Source organism: Cavia porcellus, unplaced genomic scaffold (genome assembly GCF_034190915.1).
Source record: "Cavia porcellus strain 051 isolate PalLab524CR breed Dunkin Hartley unplaced genomic scaffold, mCavPor4.1 scaffold_18, whole genome shotgun sequence".
NCBI classification, from domain to species: domain Eukaryota; kingdom Metazoa; phylum Chordata; class Mammalia; order Rodentia; family Caviidae; genus Cavia; species Cavia porcellus.
In genome coordinates, this window is record NW_026947501.1 from 45,138,812 (window position 1) to 45,157,666 (window position 18,855).

General features: G+C 42.2%; 1 protein-coding gene across 4 annotated transcripts in view; it reads right to left on the bottom strand.

The window, feature by feature from the left end:
* Gcc2 (GRIP and coiled-coil domain containing 2) overlaps positions 1–6,520 on the bottom strand; it is a 36,164-nt gene extending 29,644 nt beyond the window's left edge. Inside the window, exons 1-5 of one of the 4 annotated variants that reach the window (XR_010040729.1) lie at positions 6,386–6,520; positions 6,145–6,201; positions 5,128–5,212; positions 3,898–3,965; positions 522–626 (exon numbers count right to left, since the gene is read on the bottom strand). Coding sequence is in view for 2 of the 4 variants with exons in the window: in XM_063229722.1 (XP_063085792.1) it covers positions 522–626; positions 3,898–3,965; positions 5,128–5,212; positions 6,145–6,201; positions 6,386–6,391 (321 nt within the window). In the remaining 2 variants the exon portion in view is untranslated. Of the gene's footprint in view, positions 1–521; positions 627–3,897; positions 3,983–5,127; positions 5,213–6,144; positions 6,202–6,385 lie in introns of those variants that run through there. The other 3 variants (XR_010040730.1, XM_063229722.1, XM_063229723.1) reach the window with 3 other exon arrangements.
* Between the last annotated feature and the right edge of the window lie 12,335 nt (positions 6,521–18,855).

Genomic DNA, 18,855 nt, shown 5'->3' on the forward strand with positions numbered 1-18,855 from the left:
CCAGCACTTGGGAGGCTGAGAGTACAAGTTCAAGGCCAGCCTGAACTACACAGTAAGACCCACTTCCTCCTACCAAAAAAAAAAAAAAAATCAAAAAACAAAAGTTACATGAAAAGTTAACTTACTTGCTTCATTTTTATTAAAGAATGTAATGTAGTAGCTTTAAGGAAGATTAAAGAATATAATAAATGTTAGCTCTATCTCTGTGTAAGTGAATAATTTCAGTTATTTTTAAATCTTTTTCTGTTAATATTGTAAAACCGTATTAGATAATTCCTATGGGCTTAGCATGAGTACACTGTTATAAATCAAAAAGAAAATATTAAGCATTGCCTTGACGGGCGTGGTGGCTCACACCTGCAATCCCAGCACTTGGGAAGCTGAGGCAAGAGGACCGTTGCGAGTTCGAGACCAGCCTGGGCTACAAAGTAAGCTCAAGGCCAGCCTGAACTGCATAGAGACCCTGCCTCAAAAAGACAAAACAAAAAGAAAAACAAAAACAAAAAAACATGTTGCCTTACTTCAACTTCCTGCTTGATTTTCGCATTTTCCTTTTTCAGAGAGAGACACTGCTGCTCGGTCTCTGCTTTCTCCAGAAGAACAGCGTCCAGGCGCTCGGTCAACACCTGTTTCAAGACAGGAAAATTTGTTTGTGAGGTTAAAAATGTGGCTTGACCACATGCAATTCTCTCCTCGTAGTTGCCAAACCCTGCTAAGGAAAGAATAATTTTAAAAGGTACAAATATAAGGACAAAGAGAACAAGAGAAAAGGCATTGGCATATGAGAATTTCATACACTTTTGGGAACATAAACGCAAAGAAGGATGAACTAAATCAGAATAAAATAAAGCTATAATGTAAGGATTTCTATAGGCAGGAACCCAGAAAAGCAAGCAAAGACCCTCCGGAAATGAAATACTCAGAGATGGGAGGTACCAAGGGCTGGGGATACAGCTAGAGAGAGAGAGCTTGCCAGCATGAATGGGGCCCTCAGGTAGATCTCAACACTGAGAAAGAAGGGGAAGAAAGGGAATCCAAGGTAGCAAGCATTGCTCAGGAAGGGGTAATGCACGAGGCCAGAGATGGGGTCTGATGGACAATCTGAACATGTAGCAGCTAAAACGACAAGCAAGTTAAAGACAGACTGAAAGCCAAAGTAAGACAGATATAGACTCCTGGAAAAATGTAGCTTTACAACTCAAGGAGAAAAAAAATATAATATGGTACTCAAATGCAGTTAAAAATTAGCCCTCCCCCCAACAAAAAAAAGAAAGAGAAATGGTTGTACAGGTGAGTCCTATCATAATTTTCAGGGAATAGATAAGATTATACCACTTTCATGGTATAATCCAGACAAAACAAGCAAAAATAATTCCTAAGATAGTCTACAAAATCAGAAACCAATATCCAAGCACTTTACAAAAAGGAAAAATAGAAGATCCACTTTACTACAAATCTAAATGCAAAAATTGTAAATAAAACATTAGCTTCCCCACTAACACTTCTAATTAAGACTGTACCAATGCAAGCTGAAGTAGGAGGACTACACATGCAATATAGCAAGACACTGACTCAACAAAAGAGAAAGTGTATCAAATATCCTAACTAGGAGGCCAGGGGTTTAGCTCAGAGGCTTAAGCACCTGCCTGGCAAGCATGAGGTTGTGAGTTCAATCCTCAGTACAAAAAAAAAAAAGAAAAATCCTGGCTAGTAAAATAAAACTTATGAGAAATAAAGATTTTAAAAGATTAATATTTAAAACACTGACGCTATTAAAGATTGATACTATTAATCAATGATATACAAAAAAATCTAGGAGCATGCACAGGTAACAAGAAAATGAATCTCATGCAGTTTCTAGATATGATTAATACACAAAATTTGCTTCATTTTGTATACTGCTAGCAAATGATGAGGAAACATAATTTAAAAAAGACATCATTTATAATGGCATCAAAGAACACCAAGATTCGAGCACTAGTAGTTTGGCATTATCTCTTAAAGCAGAGCCTTTATATAGCTTTTCACACTGCAATTCCACTCATTTCCATCCAAGAATCCTTTACCACTTTAGACTGAGATGCAGCTGACAAATTTCCAGCACTGTACTCTACTGCACAAGCCTGAGCACAACTCCAAGCCCAACCACAGTCCCCAGTGATAAATTGAGGTTCTACAGCAGTCATGGCAATGTGAGATGACATGAAAGAAAAACCTTATTCTAAAATACATGGCATCTTTTCAATGAAGTTAAAAGTTAAAATGGAAAAAGTAGTATTTTTATTTATTTAAAATTTAACATCCCCCCCTCCCCCTTTTTTTGGAAACATGATTTCCCTACACAGTTCAGGATGGCTTTGAACTCATGGTGACCCTCCTGCCTCAGTTTCCCAAGTGCTGGGATTACAGCCATGTGTTATCATACCTGGCAAAACAGTATCTTTAAGTGATACTTATAGATGCAATAAAACTTTGTACAAAGGAAGAAAGAGGGGACTCAGGGTGATGGTCACTTTGGGTATAGAAATTCCAAAATTGGGTAGAAGGTGGGCAGGGACCACATAAGGAGATGCAGAATATTTTCAAAATCCTAGCTGTTTATTTTCACAGATGATAACATTAAAAGTAATTGAATGTGAAGGAAACAAATGAGATAAATAAAGAACCAGAAGCAAGTTTTTAAGACAGTATGAATTTATTTCCTCCGAAAGATAGAATATGTGGAATTTTAAATAAATGCATGTAAAAAGAATACTCAGACGTCAAGAATGAGCTCTGTGAAATTAAACATTTAAACTCAAAAATAAAAACTTGAATACGGTGGTGGAAAAATGAAGCCACGGACATTTCCTAGACAAAGTAGAAAACTGGGAGGAAAACGTACTCCAGATGAGCATCCCAAGCGAGCAGCTCTCCTTCAGCCTCCATGGCCTGAGGACACCAACAGGAGACAAAACCACAGGGGCTGCCCACCTCTGACCTTCACAGGTGAAGCTCTGATATTGTGGCTTAAGAAAGCAAGGATACAGCAGTGTACAAAACTTGGAGTTCTACACCAAATCACAGCTATAAGTCGAATAGAGTAAAGGCATTTTAAAATGTAAAGCAACATGAAAACTGACCTGCCAAATGCTCTTTCCTAACAAAGCTGCAGAAAGACATACACTACCCAAGTGAGATGATCACCTCAGACAACGAGTGACCAGGAACCCAGCCAGTGGGCCAGCATAAGTACCCAAGGTCACTACCAAAGGCCACTTCTGGGAAGACGACATAGCAGCCCAAGTGCACCACCTACCCATCTGGCGCAGGGAGACAGAAGGCCCACGCAGATGGAGCCATGTCCTAGAGCAACACCAAATCGCCAGCATAACGTGACTGACACAGTTTCTCCAGGAGCCTAGAGAGTAAATACATCTCTAGAGTCACAAGGCATAAGAACTAGTAGTGCTGCTGGCTGGCCAGAGGTGACTGCTGGTTATGTGAGACTGAAGATTTTCCCCCAGGCAGCTAGAGATAGATCTGTGAGCTTGGGGTCCACAGTCATGACCAGGGATGTGGATCCACAGGTCTATCTGTAGTTGTGTACCAGTACTGCACTGAAACCAGCGTGGCAGGTTTTCTGAGGGCAACAGGGCAGAACAGAACAGTCTGAATTATAACCACAATTAGGGAGTATGTGGGCAGAAGAGGAGACAGAACACGCCCTGCAGATAGAGCTCGGGAGATCATTAAAGTAAAACAGAGGGTCAAAATTCTAATCAAGGCAAGGGAGGAAATGGTAATGCCAGACAGAAAGTCAGATAATCTCCAGCAGGCTGACAGCCTCAAGAAAATTCCATTCATCATCAGACATTTCCTCTAATAAATAAGCAACATTCACAGCCATTTCATTACCTTAATAATATCATCACTTCCTCCATCAATAGGTTTTGATTTGAGTTCATCAATTTCTTTCTCCAATTCTAAGTAAGAAAACATTCTAGTTCATAAATGAAGAAAAAAATTACTAAACTGTGAAGTATATTCTAAAAAATCTCCAAAATCTATAAATTAAAATATACTTAAGGAGCACATACTTTGAGAACTATTAATTTCACCCACAGGGTTATATTACATTTTCTTTTCCTTTTTATTAAGGAATACTTCAAGCAAACAAAAATGTAGAGAAAATAGTGATTATTGATGAATCTCAATGTGCCCATCACTCTGCTTCAGCAATTATCACCTGACAATTTGGTTCCATACTAAGCTGCACTTCTTTTTTCTTAATTACACTTTGAAGTCTTTGGAGTCTTGCTGTGTTGCCTAGGCTGGCCTTAAATGCCTACTCAAGTGATCCTCCTGCCTCAGTCCCCTGAGGCTACAGGGACTACAGATGTGTGCCACTGTGTCCAGCTACCCTGATAATTTTAAAGTGAATCCCAGACTATTATTTTCAGTTGTAAACACTTCTTACCTATAATCTTATAGTAGTAACTAACCACATAGTAAGTATAAATGCTAATCTAAGTATTTCATCATGCCTACTCTGGAGCCTAGAACATCTTTCCAAATAAATTACTCTCTTAAATATAAGCTGAGAAAACTTCCAAAACATAATGTGATCCTTTTTTCTGGCAAAAAGTCTTAGATTTTAGACAGGGCAGTAAATATTTTTAAGTCACTAGAAATTCAAAGCTTATCCACTTACATTAATACGGGATACAACTTTTTTTCTTTGAATAAGAAACTGAATACATAATCAGCTTCATACTGCAATGGCAATACTTTGTAATTTTATTGAGTATTTTTATTATGTCTTTGTGTGTACAATTTTGTCTCATTTCAAAGGACTCCTCTAGAAAACACATCATAACTGAGAAAAATCTACAATGCATATGAAGGAAAAAAATTCTAACTTTACAAGGTTTTTTATTTTTTAAATCATCTTCCCTAATTTTAACCCAAAAGTAGCTACAGTTTATACATGAGAAATCATCATCAACATCATGAGGTAAATGATTAGAATGTTAAGATCCCAGTACAGAGACTAAAATGTACTTGAAATTACAAGAAAATAAAAACAGGCTATGGCTACCTAAAAACTGCCATGCATAGATAAGATGAGTATTTTCAACTCAATACCTGTACACTTTGATTTAGCTTTCTGTAGCAGCATCATCTGCTTCTTGGCAAACTTGATGAGATCTTCTTTAGGCAGAGTTTCCAGCTGAAAGATGTTACCAACTTGTTATAATTCATGCTTGTAAAATGCCACAAAAAGAAACAATGCCCATCTAAATATCAAGACATTATGCTGGACAAAACTTGATGCCAACCAAACACTACACCTTTGTTCAATATTTCTAAGCATCAGCAAATCTAACTTCAACTCAACAGTTATTAGTGGACAAAAATCAGCACAAAATCTCTAATAGATACAGCTGCAAGAGACTGACATTTCCTAGGTTTTGATTTAACTGGACAATCAGGGATTAGAACTAGCGTCAATTAAAAGCTGTGAAACTCATTTTATGCCTAGCTGAAAGTTGTCTCTGGCTGTGAGAAAACTTAAGTATAATTACAGCAACAAAATGAATTTAGGCTCTAACTAAAAATGCAGCTGTGTGGGCTGTCTTCTTACCTATAAAATAAGAACAGCAGCACCCACCTCATGTTACCAGGAACTTAGGTGCAGGAACTGAGTGTTTGGACAGTGTCTAAAGCTCAGCATGCAAACAATACACCTCAGCAATAAGCCACTATCAGCTGGAATCGCGGAACAATAAACTTCAGCAATAAGCCACTATCACCGGGAATCGTTCAGTGTTAACACAGTTTGGTGCCATAAAAACGACCTGGTGCCCACCACAGTCCCTGCTCTTTCCCCCTCACGACTATTTAAACCTCCATAAATTACACAGCTTTAATGTTGCAGGAACTGCTTAACGTCTCAAAGCCAGCATTACTAACTAGGAGCAGGAAGTAAACAAAGCATGTCCCTAACGGCAAGTTTTTTTAAGAAGAAAAGAAAGAACATCAGGAAATGGATGGGTGACTGGAAAGCAAAACTGTGTCCTGGAGAGAAAGGCGTGTCTCGGGGTCAGGCCTCCTCCGAACCATTCCCTGCCGCTCCCGCCCGCCGCCTGCGCCTTCTCCCACCTTGGATCTCGCGGCGCCTGGGGCGGCTGGGGCGGTCACCCCGTCCTGGGCAGGGTCCTGCAAAACAAGCCAAGCCGGGGTCAGCAGGCTCCGTCCCCCTCGGAAGGAGGGTCGCGGTCCGCAGGTGAGGAGAGAACGCGGCGGGTGGACGACAGGGTGGGGGGCTCGATGCCGTCATCTCTACGTCCTCAGCCCGGCCCCCAGCCCTGTCCTCCGGTCCCCTCGGCCTCAGCCCTGTTACCTCCATCCCTGCGGTGCAAACACCTACAGCCCGCCGCCGCCTCTGGGGCGCTTCTATCCCCGGCCGTCGCCGACGTAGCCGCAATTGCGGGTCAAAGGTCGCGCTCTCCGGACGCCCCGCCCCGCGTCGTCATGGCTACAGCGGCGGAGCTTCCGCTTCCGCCTTGTATCCGGCAAGAGGTTCAGCCCCAGCCTGTTGTGCCGACCTTACTGGTCATCTCTGTATAGGAGATTTATTCTCTGAGCTGGTGGAGCAGGCACAATGTTCTTATTGTCTGCCAGCCTCTGCTACTGTTCCCCATAAGGAAAAAAAATCTATTACCTGTGAATTGACAGTGATCGTTGAGTGTCCTAAATATGTTTATCATCTCTCATACTTTTAAGTAAACTAAAGAATATTTGTGAATTGATTGTGAGCACTCTGAGGTCTTCTGATAACCTTAAACCCATTGCAAAGATCTTATTTGGATTTTAGAAAACTGTCTTCTCTATGTTTCATATCCTCTAGATTGCAGATTAGCTCACGTTTTTAAGACAGATGTAGCTCAGTGAGGCTAATTATGACCTGTTTGATGACTGTGTTCCCTTGAATTGTAAGAGTAGCACAGATACATTGAAGTATGTCTGGGAAACATGAGACAATCTCAAAAAGAAAATAAGAATTACCTGACCATATTAATAGATGCAGGACAGGAAATCTGGGCCATGTATTTGTAGTGACAGTGCTGTCACTACACTGAGAGGACACTACTTGATGCTCACAGGCTCCTCCTGGGGACAACTGAGTTGGCCCTGCCTGGAGAGGAGTACCTATCCGCTGGCATCTGTCACCACTCTATTATCTCCAGACAAACCACACTGAAATGTGCCTGTCACTGAAGAAGGGTTCAGAAAGGCCTTTTTATGTTGTTAGCACACTAGTAGATTAGAAAGCTCAATCCTTGGGTCTTCAGAACTTTAGTTATAAGTCTTAGCAAAGCATGGGAAAATTCTGTTACGCATTCTGTGAATGTGGCTAAAATGTGATTATTTAGTTATTTAACTATTGCTTAGTTTTAATATACAGAATACTTAAAAGTGAATGTAGTTCACCTGGTCTAATCTCTCCACTCTTATTCTGCATACGAAACTGAGGCCAGGACTGGATATTTAGCTCAGTGGCATAAGCACCTGCCTGGCAAGCGCGAGGTCATGAGTTCAATCCCCAGTACCGCAAAAAAAAAAAAAAAAAAAAAAAAAAAAAAAGAAAAAGAAACTGAGGCCAGAGTTACTGGCCCTAAGATAGTTAGTGGCTGAGATGGCACCAAAAACGAAGACGCTTGACTCTTGGTACAGTGTTTTCTCCACATGACCCACAAATACTTGCAGACTGGTAATAAACCCTAGAGTCAGATGAACGTGCTATAGCCATTCAGCATTATATTTTAATTTGTTGAGTACATTTTTAGTTTTGAACACAAATATGTATGGTTCCTAGCTGTTTGTACTGGCAAATTCCAGTTTCCGCCCACAGTGGAGGAGCCTGCCATCAGGCTTCTGTGCAGTTTGGCATTGGTTGATTGCCTTGGCACAGTGCTATAGATTTGGGCTGAGATCAAGGAAAACACATGATTCCTCATGCTCAAGTCACTGTCATGTCACCACCACTTGTCATGGTGTGAGGTACCAGACGCCACCCAGTGTGCCAGGGCTAAGAACAGTGCTTCTTTTCCTGGAGTTTATCCAGCTTACTTTTTAAAAAAATGTAATGTGGGAGTGGATATATTAGTTTTTTAGGTAAGGGTGTGTGTGTGTGTGTGTGTGTGTGTGTGTAGAGTCACAATTGTGAATTTATTGATTCATTTTATAGTTAACTGTTGTTGAATGATTCTGAGATGAATAAAATACATCCTCTCAGGAAATACAGCCAGTCCAGGAAATAAGAGGGGAGCCAGGCTGCATAGTGGAATAATTAACAATTTTACAGGTCACTTCCAACACAGGGCCAGGATTGCATTCTCCATAGATCTCTCATGGTTGCACTTTTTGCAAGAAATGTGGCTTTGTTCTGGCCTGTTTTAAAGAATACACAGAGAACAGTCCCAGAAGACAGGCAGCATTTCTATCTGAAGAAAAGGACAGGCCTATGCCCACTATGAAAAATTAGGGTGCACTGGGCACAGAGTGCTCTCCTGGAATGCAGTACACTGCTGAAAACACATCTTTGAAGTTACCTGGATTGCAGGGAGCACTCTTGCATTGCTGCTGCTGCTGCCATGAGAAGAGGAGCCCTGGCTCTTATCCAGGAGTCTGATGTCTTCTGCATGCACCCATGAAGCTGTGGCTCCTCATGTGGCTGGCAAGGGGGCAGCCTCTCAAGCCTTCTGCTCCTGGTGCATTTCAGGTGTACCATTCAAGCCTTTCCACCTCACCCTTGCTTGGTTACTGACGTGGCCACAGTGTCCTGCCAACTTTGGCTCTGTGAAACATGATAGCACTCACAGGCCTGGGTGGCTGTGCTGCTCACTTCCTGTCCCAGGGCTCTCCAACATCCCCCTGCCACAAGGACCACTCAGTTTGCAGAGTGAGGGATGTGGGAAGCCAACACCCATGGAACTGTTGTTGACCCAGAGGAGAGCGGTTATGTGCAGTGTTAACTAGCAGACTGGGGAAGAGCAGGGGTTTTGTTTGACTGGTACCTGATAATTATGACAGGTAACTGATGACAGCAGGTACTGCTGGAAAATACGATGTGAATAAATATCATCTCTTCTCTTAAGGAACAGAAGGGAAAAGGACCCTGTGAGAATATCAGTAGCTGCATAGGCTATTTCATGCATGCAATTCAAATTCAAGTGGAGAGGCTAAGAGGCCAGTGGGATAGGTGAGGATCTCTGAGGACACCTAGATCCTTCCTAGCAAGGTTGGTCTACTTGTGTTTTGAGTCCAGGGGAGGGAGCAACTCATCTGCTTGGAAGAAGGTTGAGCTGTGAAACAAGCAGAAGAGTTTGAAACAGTTGAAAAGTAAGTTGAAAAGTAAGAGAGGTTTGATGGAGAGTTGATAAGCGAGGAGTGAAAGGGCTGCAAAGAGATAGCAAATCTCTAACCAAAATTAGATAGAAGGTAGTTGTGGGCCCAGAAGCATGAATTTTGTTTTTCAGTGCTGGGGACTGAACCCAGAGACTTTGAACCGAGCTGCTTCCCCAGCTTTAAGAATCTTTTGTATCTGTAAGTTGCCCAGGCCATGCATGTTTCTTCAGTCTCAGACTTGTAGAGTCCTGATATTACATGTATCCAACACCATGCCCATTCCTGGATACTTCTTCACAAGTCTTGCTAGCTCAAAGGTGAGAAGGGAAACTACCATTTTGAGGTTGCAAAGTGGACGTAGAACATGTGTAGTGATTAAGGTGCATTTGGGAAGACATGCTGCAGAGCCCAGGTTAAGTAAAGAAACCAAATGGAGGGGAGGGGAGGGGAAGAAGGAAGGGTTGAAGCCCAGAGAAGGCAAACAGAGGGCTTTGCCAAGGTGTGGGAGTGATAAATATTGGGGTGAGGACACTGTGATTCCAGAAGACAAAGTTCAGAGCATAGGAGGTGCTGTGTGCCAAGGAGGCTACCGGGGGCTTTCTGGAGAAGATTTTGTCTTTTTGTTAGTGAGGACACATGATGCTGTGTTCCTGGTTTTATCTAGGGCTGTGGCAACTGTCGATTACAAGGCCAAGGCTAAGAATACCTTGAAGGCTCCAGCTGTAGCATCATTCATTCCAGATACTCTGTCCAGAAGAAGAAGAGCCACATTAGCCAGGTTTCATTGCTACTTTCTAGACTGAAGGGCTGCTGCCATGGCTAAGTACCTGGTCTATTTTGTCACAGTCCTGAAGGTGGGAGTCTGATATCAAGGTCAACAGTGCTGGTTTCTCTCAAGGTCTCTCCTGGGTTCATAGGTCTTTGTTGTCTCCCAGTGTCTTCCCACAAGCGCCATCAGTACAATCTGAGGTAGGAGACTATGGCATGGTAAAGTGGCTTGGTGATTGGGCTTGACCATGAATCATGGAGAATTGTTTATCCCAGAGATCCAAGTATGAGCACAGAGCCCGGCCCCCACATCAACCTGGAGAAAGCTATCTCCAGTTCCTCTGGTGTGGGAACAAGCTGAGCCTGGCATCCGACACCAGTCATGCAGTGCAAGATTAAGTGGGTTGTAATGGGGCAGCTTAGATCTGATGTCAAAAGAGAACCCCCCCCCCCAAATGCAGTGGTCATCAAACTTGAGGTTGCTGTGAGCTTTTACAGGCTGTCCTCATTCTGCTAGGTGAACTTTTCCTACCTTGACCAGCCACCCTCACATGAAGAGCATTTCTTTTCAGAGCACCTTTTCTTGTTGTGCACTTCTTTTGTGCTTCTGTTTCTTCTACTCTAAATAATTGTTAAACTTTTATATTCAATATTTGGCAAACAGAAACACCAAAACATCACCCAGGATTTGGAGGCAAATTTATTTAATGTCAATGGATGCTGACGAGGAATCAATCCTTATTAAAAAAAAGGCCTCAAGGGTGGAAGGTTTTTATGGGGTTGCAAAAGGGAAGTGCAGAGGCAGAGTACTTGACTGTCTTTAATTGGTTCTTACAGTATGCATCATGATGACCAGCAGCTATGCATCACAGAAAGCAGCTGTTTCAAAAGAACAGAAGTAATAGGAACTGTAACAGGAACTGAAGTTTACTGAGTGGGAGGATATTTTATGCGACAGGCCCATTAAGTTCTTTGAACAGGAGAGTAAGAGCTTGGAAAGGGCTGCTCATCTCAGCAGTACAGGTAACATGTGTGCAGTGCTCCTCATCATAGGAAGATGCTGGTTGTGTTGGATTAGAGATCACACTAATGACCTAATTTTCAGATTAGACCTTGTCTCCAGATGTGGTCATATCATGAGGTCCAGGGATCTCAGTGTAGGAATTTTTGGCTAGTACTGACCACAGTGATGGACAGTTAGTAATAATGACTTTCAGATACTTTGAATTTACTGCTAGACACCACAACAAAGACTCTTATGACCTAATTGCTTTTGTCACTATTCTCATTCCTTCATTCACTCAGCAAGTAATGTGACTTTTGTGATTGAAGATGCTGGAGATAAATTCAAGGTAGGTTCCCATAAGCCCTGCATAGGGAGTGGCATGCAGACTCCCCTGAAAGGAATCCCTTCTTCTCTCTCCTCTTCCTCCCCCTGCCCCTTCTCTTTTTCTTCTTCCCCTTCCTTCTCCCCCTCTGCCTCCTCCTACTCCTCCTTTCTGTGGTGCTGGGGATAGAGCCCAGGACCTCATTCTTACCAGGCAAATGCTCTTCCACTAAGCTAAATCTTCAGTCCCTCTCTTGGTTACTTTTCCTCTCATTATTGAGACAAAATACCTGGTGCTAAAAGTGAAGCATGGGAAGGTTTATTTCTTACAGTTTTGGGAGTTTCGGTCCATACTAAGCTGACTCCAAGGCAGGATGTCATAGCAGGGCAACCATTCATGTCCACTGCAAACAGCAAGCATGTACAGAGACAAAGAGGAAAGACATGCCTCCTTCCCACCTTTACACTGTATGTCAGCTTCACTCTTGGGTGAGTGTAGCGCTCACATTGCCAATCCCAGCACTAGACAACAAACCAATCATAAATGCTAGGTTCAGCTGTGTCCATGATTGCATGAGGCTTGAGAGTACCATCCAAGTACAAACCATAGCATTCCACCCCAGCCCCCAAAGACTCATGTACATCCTTTTATGCAAAAGATATTTTGTCCATCTCCAAAAGTTGCAAAAGTCCTAACAGTTTCAGCATTGATGAAAAGTCCAAGACCCAAGTCTCCTCTGAGATCTAAGGCAAACTTTTTAACTGCAAGCCCCTGTACAAATGAAAACAAAGTTAAACACTTCCAACATACAATGGCACAAAATAAACATTACCATTCCAGAAGTTACTCACAGTGGGATACAAAGCGTTTAAACCAAAGCAAATCCAAAATCCAGTGGAGCAAACATTAAGTCCTGGAGTTCCATGCTCAGCATCTGACACAATCTGGTTACAAGCTTCTATCCTCATGGCACTTCCAGGAGTTTCAGCTCCCACAACTTTTCTCTTAATCCCACTCTCTTCAGTCTTTGCAGCTTTCCTTGGGTGATCTACATTCCTGGATTTTCCAAACTTCTGGAATCTCCACTGCACCTTTGGCTTCACACTCACAGCTTCACACACTGCTCTCTCAGGGGCACATTGCTTGGCCTCCCAGGTCTTCTGAAATCAGGGTAGAAGTTGCCTTAACCTGAGAACTTGTGCATTCTCCATTCATCTAAAACCAGCGTGAATGCTGCCGAGGTCTGCTACCAGCTGGAGGAATTAGCCAGGTTTTCCCCTCTTGGCTTTAGGGGTTGAGTACCTGAACTGCTGAGCACTCTGAACTTGATTGTGAGCAATACTTTCTCTACGCTGCTGCTGTTTTGGAATCTGGTATAGCTGCCACCATTTTGGAACCTCCCGTGGCCTTCACTGCCACTCTAGAACATGGCACTCTGAGGTTTTCTCCTCTGAGCAAAGTCTTTCACCTTTGCAGTTTTGAGTCTGCAAAGGTAGAGACCTGCTGCTTCCTAGGATGCCCCCAGGCCATCTTCTTTACTTTTGTGTTCCTTCTCAGCAGTTGAGATTTCCTCAGCTTTATCTTTACAGTCCACAGCTTTACTGGAGGTTTTCTTTTGACCAAACTCACATTTTAGGTCACCTAGCTAGGCTCCTTGTTTTGATTTGCAACACAAATCTAGCTAAAATCCCCCCAAAATAGCCATGCCATTACATCAACATTAGACTGCCTTGAAATTTCTTTTGCCAAATTAACCAGTCTATTTCCCTTAATTTCAGTCTCAGGCAAAGTCTCTGGACATAAGCAGAATGCAGAAAACTTTCTTCCAAGCCATAACACATACTGTGTGGAGTCCAACAACCAACCCAGTCCTTCCCAGCAGAAACCTCCTGAGCCTGGTCTTTACTAGTAGGCTCTCTATCAGCCTTCTGGTTTCCTGAGCTCTGACTAGAACCTCTCTTACAGAACAGCCTAAACTATTCCAGCACCACTCTTTCAGGTGATATTTCCAAACCTTTCCAAACTCTTCCCACAAGTCATTTCCAAAGGCTTTTGAACCACATGGTCAGGTACAGTCACAGCAATGACCCCACTCCACTGGTACCAAATTCTGTTCTGGTTATTTTTCTCTCATTGCTGAGATGTAATACCTGATGCCCAACATGAAGGAAGGAAAGGTTTATTTCTTATAGTTTTTGGAGGTTTCAGTCCATACTCCAAGGAGGCTGGCATGACAGGGCAGCCATTCATGGCTATCACAAACAAGTGTCAAAAAGGAAAGACATGCCTTCTTCTCATCCTTACACTATGTTGGCTCCACCCTTGGGCAGGTGCAGCACTCACACGACCAATCCCAGTGCCAGACAATGAACCAATCACAAATGCTAGATTCAGCCACATTCATGATTGCATGAGGCTTGGGAGGACCATCTGAACACAAACCATAACAGGCCCCCCAAACTCTTTAAAGAAACCAGTAAACATAACAAAATCTAATAAAACAATCAGTATTGGTAAGGAGAAATGATATTTCTTGAGTACTTACTGTTTTCTACACACTCTGCTATAAGTTCTAAATGGATCATTTCACTTAATCATTATAAAACCATTAATGGATATTATTGTTAAATTTCTTTCACAGAGGGGAAATTTAAATGTAGAGTGATTGTATAGTTTGCTCAAATTTACAAAGTTTGTTAACATAAGAGCTAGAATTAAAACTCAGTCTAGCTCCAGAACCTATATAGATATTCCTCATTTAATGACCTACATGTTCAGCCACTGTTCAGATTTATGACCAACACCTGGCACTCAGACTTATGACCCCATCTTTTTTTTGTACTGTTCTGTATGTCTTGTTTTTAGAGACTCAATTTTTGTTTACAGTATGCCTTGTTTATACAGTACTGTAATGATTGCTGATTGTATAGTGCAGTACTGGTTTTATGTTCTGTTATACATCACAGCACTGAATGTAACAGCTATGCAAATAAAGGTAAAATCATTAGGTTGGAGTATCCTCTGACCATTTCTTTGTTGTGAATATTGTAACATACATATTACATACAGTTCCTCAGTTAGCAATGATCTAGTCATATTAATGGAATTTGGCCTTTAAAAGAAGAATGTCTATATTATCATCTTAAGTGTCAAATATTTATATTAGCTGTTTTTTAATGGAAAATTTCAAACACGTGCAAAGCTTCAGTACTCATGTAGCCAATCACTCAGCTTCAACAGTTATTAATTCATAATTGATCTTGTTTCATTGGTTGTCTCATTCATTCCGCACATGCCCCCTCCACCTCAGTGATAATTTAGGGCAAATTCTAGCTGTGATAATTTTACTCTTAAATACTTCAATATGTGGCAGAATCTATGCTTCTAATCACCATTTTATAGATGAAGCAACAGAGTCAGAGAACATAGAGTAAGACACCCAAAGCCACAGAGCAATAAAACGGTTCAAGGCAATGTTAGTCCTGTGACCATCTGTGTCCCAACTCCTGCTCCTAGATTTCTTTTCTGGCTGATGTGACTCAGGGAAGGGAGGGTTGTACATGGGATCAGTCTTTCAGTTTAACTTTAATAGCTTGGAACTTCCAATGTCAGCAGCATGGGGTCCAGATCTTTAGGACTCCACTGACCTGTCTGACCACAGCTTGCCTTTGTCAGGGCAGGAAAGCTTAGTACCCTCATTCTTCACATGTAATTGTAATGTAATTGTATCCATGCTAGGTTTCTAGGTATTTTTAAAACTATAGCTTCCTTTTCTTTTTCTTTCTTTCTTTCTTTCTTTCTTTCTTTCTTTCTTTCTTTCTTTCTTTCTTTCTTGTACCAGGGATTAAATTCATGACCTCATGCCAGCTAGGCAGCACTTATACCACTGAGCTAAATCCCTGACCCTACAGTTTCATTTTCTAATTTTAGTGATTCCAGATAAGATCAAGAGCTCCCCCAGGTAGATGCCACAAGGGCACAGGAAGGTGATGGCCATCTGTGTCTGGTTTGATGTTTCTTAAGACTTGGGACAAACCTCCACAGTGCTTTAGAGATAACAGATTCTCAGTAAAAATTTGTCCATTAAATGTACCTTGTTTCTAATGAGAAGTTTTGGTGTTTATTATGGCACCATACCATGTGAAATTGTCCATGTTACATAAACACTACATATGATTTAAAAACTCTTCAGGCTGAAAAGACATTTCCTAAGAACATGACCAGTAGCTAATGGTGCAGAAGTGATGCAAACCCTTTGGGCAGCAGTGGAAAGGTAATGGAAACTTAGAAGAGAGAGAGTATCCTCAAGTGTGGATGTGATTGAGTGCCCATCTTGCTCCTGATGCCAAAGTCTCTCATCTGTATAGCCTTTTGTGTACTCTAAACCCACTGTTAGGAAGGGTGCACACATCATGACATGCAACTGTTAAAAGACAGTAGGCTCAGTGGAGTATAGCAATGCACTCCTGTAATCTTGGCCCTCCAGGACACTGAAGCAAGAGAATTGCAAGTCTGAGTCTAGCGTGGTCAATTTAGTAAGATCCTGTCTCAGAACAGAAAAGAGCCAGGGACATAGCTCAGTTGTAAAGGGCCCCTGAGTTTGATCCCTAGTACTGAAGAAAAACAGACAGACAGGCACCAGCAGACTCCTGCCTTGACCCAGTCCACTATTGTTCTCATTTTGTGCATTCACATCAGCAGAGGGTTCTAGAATGCAGTAATGAATTCATTTTCCGAGGCAATGATGATTTTAGTCTATAGGCAAAGGTTCATTTCTAGGCATTTAGGATTGTTACAGAGACTAGCTTGTTCTAGTAAGTGACTCCTGGTTTGATTCAAATAAATTCAGGCTCTTCAGGTTCCAGAACACTCATCCAAGCATCCAAATTCTCTTTTCAGTATTTTGGTCTAGGATTTTGTCCTAAAGATCTATACTACAGATTTTCTTTTTGTTCAGCTCTGATTACTTGACTTTCAGAAGAACCTGTTATTCTGGTTTTTGTTGTTCTGTGCAAGCCACCACATTGTTGCATGCAGATCAAGGTGAATTCATTTATTGACTAATCCATAGTCAGATACATACCAATTGCCACCAGTGCCACTGCCACTGATACACAGTGGAGACTTATTTGATCACACGAAAGAAAACAGGTCAAATCATTCTTACCTGCTTCTGAAGATAAAATTAATAAGAAACACATATCATTTTACCCACTTGAACAGGATACAGCTTTGATTTCCTGTTAGTTCAGAGTGATTTAATTGTTTCCTCTCCCAAGTTTGAGTGACTAGTAGTTTTCCTCTTATTGGGTGTTTATTCTTAAATTGAACTGGTTTGGTGAGATTGGTATTACATTACTTATAAATCTTGCTGGTTTCATGAGCTTGTGAAGGAATATGTGGATTGCTACGTAGATAGAAGATACCTGTCTCTTTGGTCTAGTTTTAGAGGTGACCCCATTACAAATGAGCCCGCAGACTCAATTTATTGATGTAGATAAGAAAACACTCAGACATCAAGAAATCTCAGCAAGGCTTTTTATTGTTGCAAAAGGGCACAGGCTTGAGGTAGCAGGCAGCAGGACAAGGAGCGCTGTACCCTTACCCCAATGCAGGTAGAGCAGCTGACCTCTCTCCCAGGGGCTGGTCTGGAGGTTCACAGTTTATTCTGATTGGCTAACTCAGATGGCACCAGTGGAATCTGAGGGTTTACCAAGGGGAGGGTGAGCAGAGCCCAGGGTACGTGGAGAGCAGAAAATCTTTGACATGTGACAAGCTATCTTTGGTTTGTAGTTGTGTTCCCAGGACTGGAGCTGAGTGGACATTTTCTGTAACTTAGTATGTTCAAGAACGGCTTTTTGGTACGGGCTAGAGTCCAAGACGGAGTCACTCATATTTGATAGAAAAGACAGAACTTACTGTAACCACAACCCTTTTATTCTTTTTTTTTTTTTGACTTTTTGATACAGGATTTCACTATGCAGTTCAGGCTGGCCTTGAACTCATTTTGTAGCCCAGGCTGTGCTTGAACTCTCAATGATCCTTCTGCCTTTAGCTTCCAGAGTGCTGGGATTACAGGTGTAAACCACCACACCTGGCACAACCTGTGTTTTGGACAGACAAAAAATGAATTTCTCTTGGCCTAGCCTTTCTTTTTATTACATTATTCTTGGGATTTGGCAGAAGAATTGCTATAGCAGACTCAAACTTTGTATATACATGAAATGTCTAGAGGAAGTGAGGTCAATTCTTGAGACCTTCCTAGGGGAGTTAGAAATGGCCAGCAAATGAAAATACTCTGTGTACCTGGCCCCAGCTCATAAGGCCAGAGTCCTTTCCACACCACTTCCTACACTGCCCACTGCCCATGTATGGCAACTCCTGGAACTGGGCCTGAGATTGGTTTCCTCGGAGGCAACACAGGCTTCGAGGAGAGGAAGTGGATGCCAGACTTGGGTTCTGCTGGATGAATGAAGAGGCAATGGATGTCAGTGTGGAACCAATGGCTTCCTGCTCAGCAGGAAGGGAGCAGGGGCTTGGGAGCTGCCAAGGGCGCGAATGTGCTGGAATGATGGGCGGAGTCTGCTTTAGCCCTATGTGGTGAAATAAGGATCCAGACACCTGTTCAGGGGTAGAACATGCTAGGTTCAGTTTTGGATAAGGAGCTGAATGTGAGATGTCAATGGGAAATCCTGATAGTAGTTTGATGTTCCAAAAATAAGATTTATCCAAGTGTGGTGCACATACCTTTAATCCCCGCACGCTGGAAGGCTGAGGTAGGAGGAACACAAATTTGAGCTAAACCTGGCAATTTGGGGACATACAGAGACCCTATCTGAAAATTTAAAAAAATCTAGTGATGTGTTCAGTGTGAAGATCCTGAGCTCCACCCTTAGTCAAAAAAAAAAAAAAAAAAAAAAAAAAAAGTATAGCCTAAAGTTAGATAGTTTAGAGACAGAACATAGAAAGCAAATTGAAGACAGATAATCAGGGAGTGAGCAGATAACCAGGGAGTGAACGAAGTGGAAAAACAAACAGAACCAAAGAGGAGAATTTAAAACACTAGCGGAAGAAGGGCTCAGGTGAGAAAGTGCATCTGGAGGGTTTAATGCAGAGAGGCTGAGGGCAGAGCATTTCCAGGAAGCAGGGGCGGTGATGCTGTCCGGGGCTGGAAAGGAGCCAAGAGATGGGGACTCCCAGGTGTCACTAGGCCCCCAGTGACTGGCAGTCACACTTGGGATGAGTTTCTGGGCCAGAGCTCTTTTGCCCTACAAGGAAAGGTGAGAATGAGGAGAGGAGTGTGCCATGCTCGGCACAGGCAGCAGCTCCACCTGGAGGGCTCTGAGTGCATCTCATCTACGCTCCC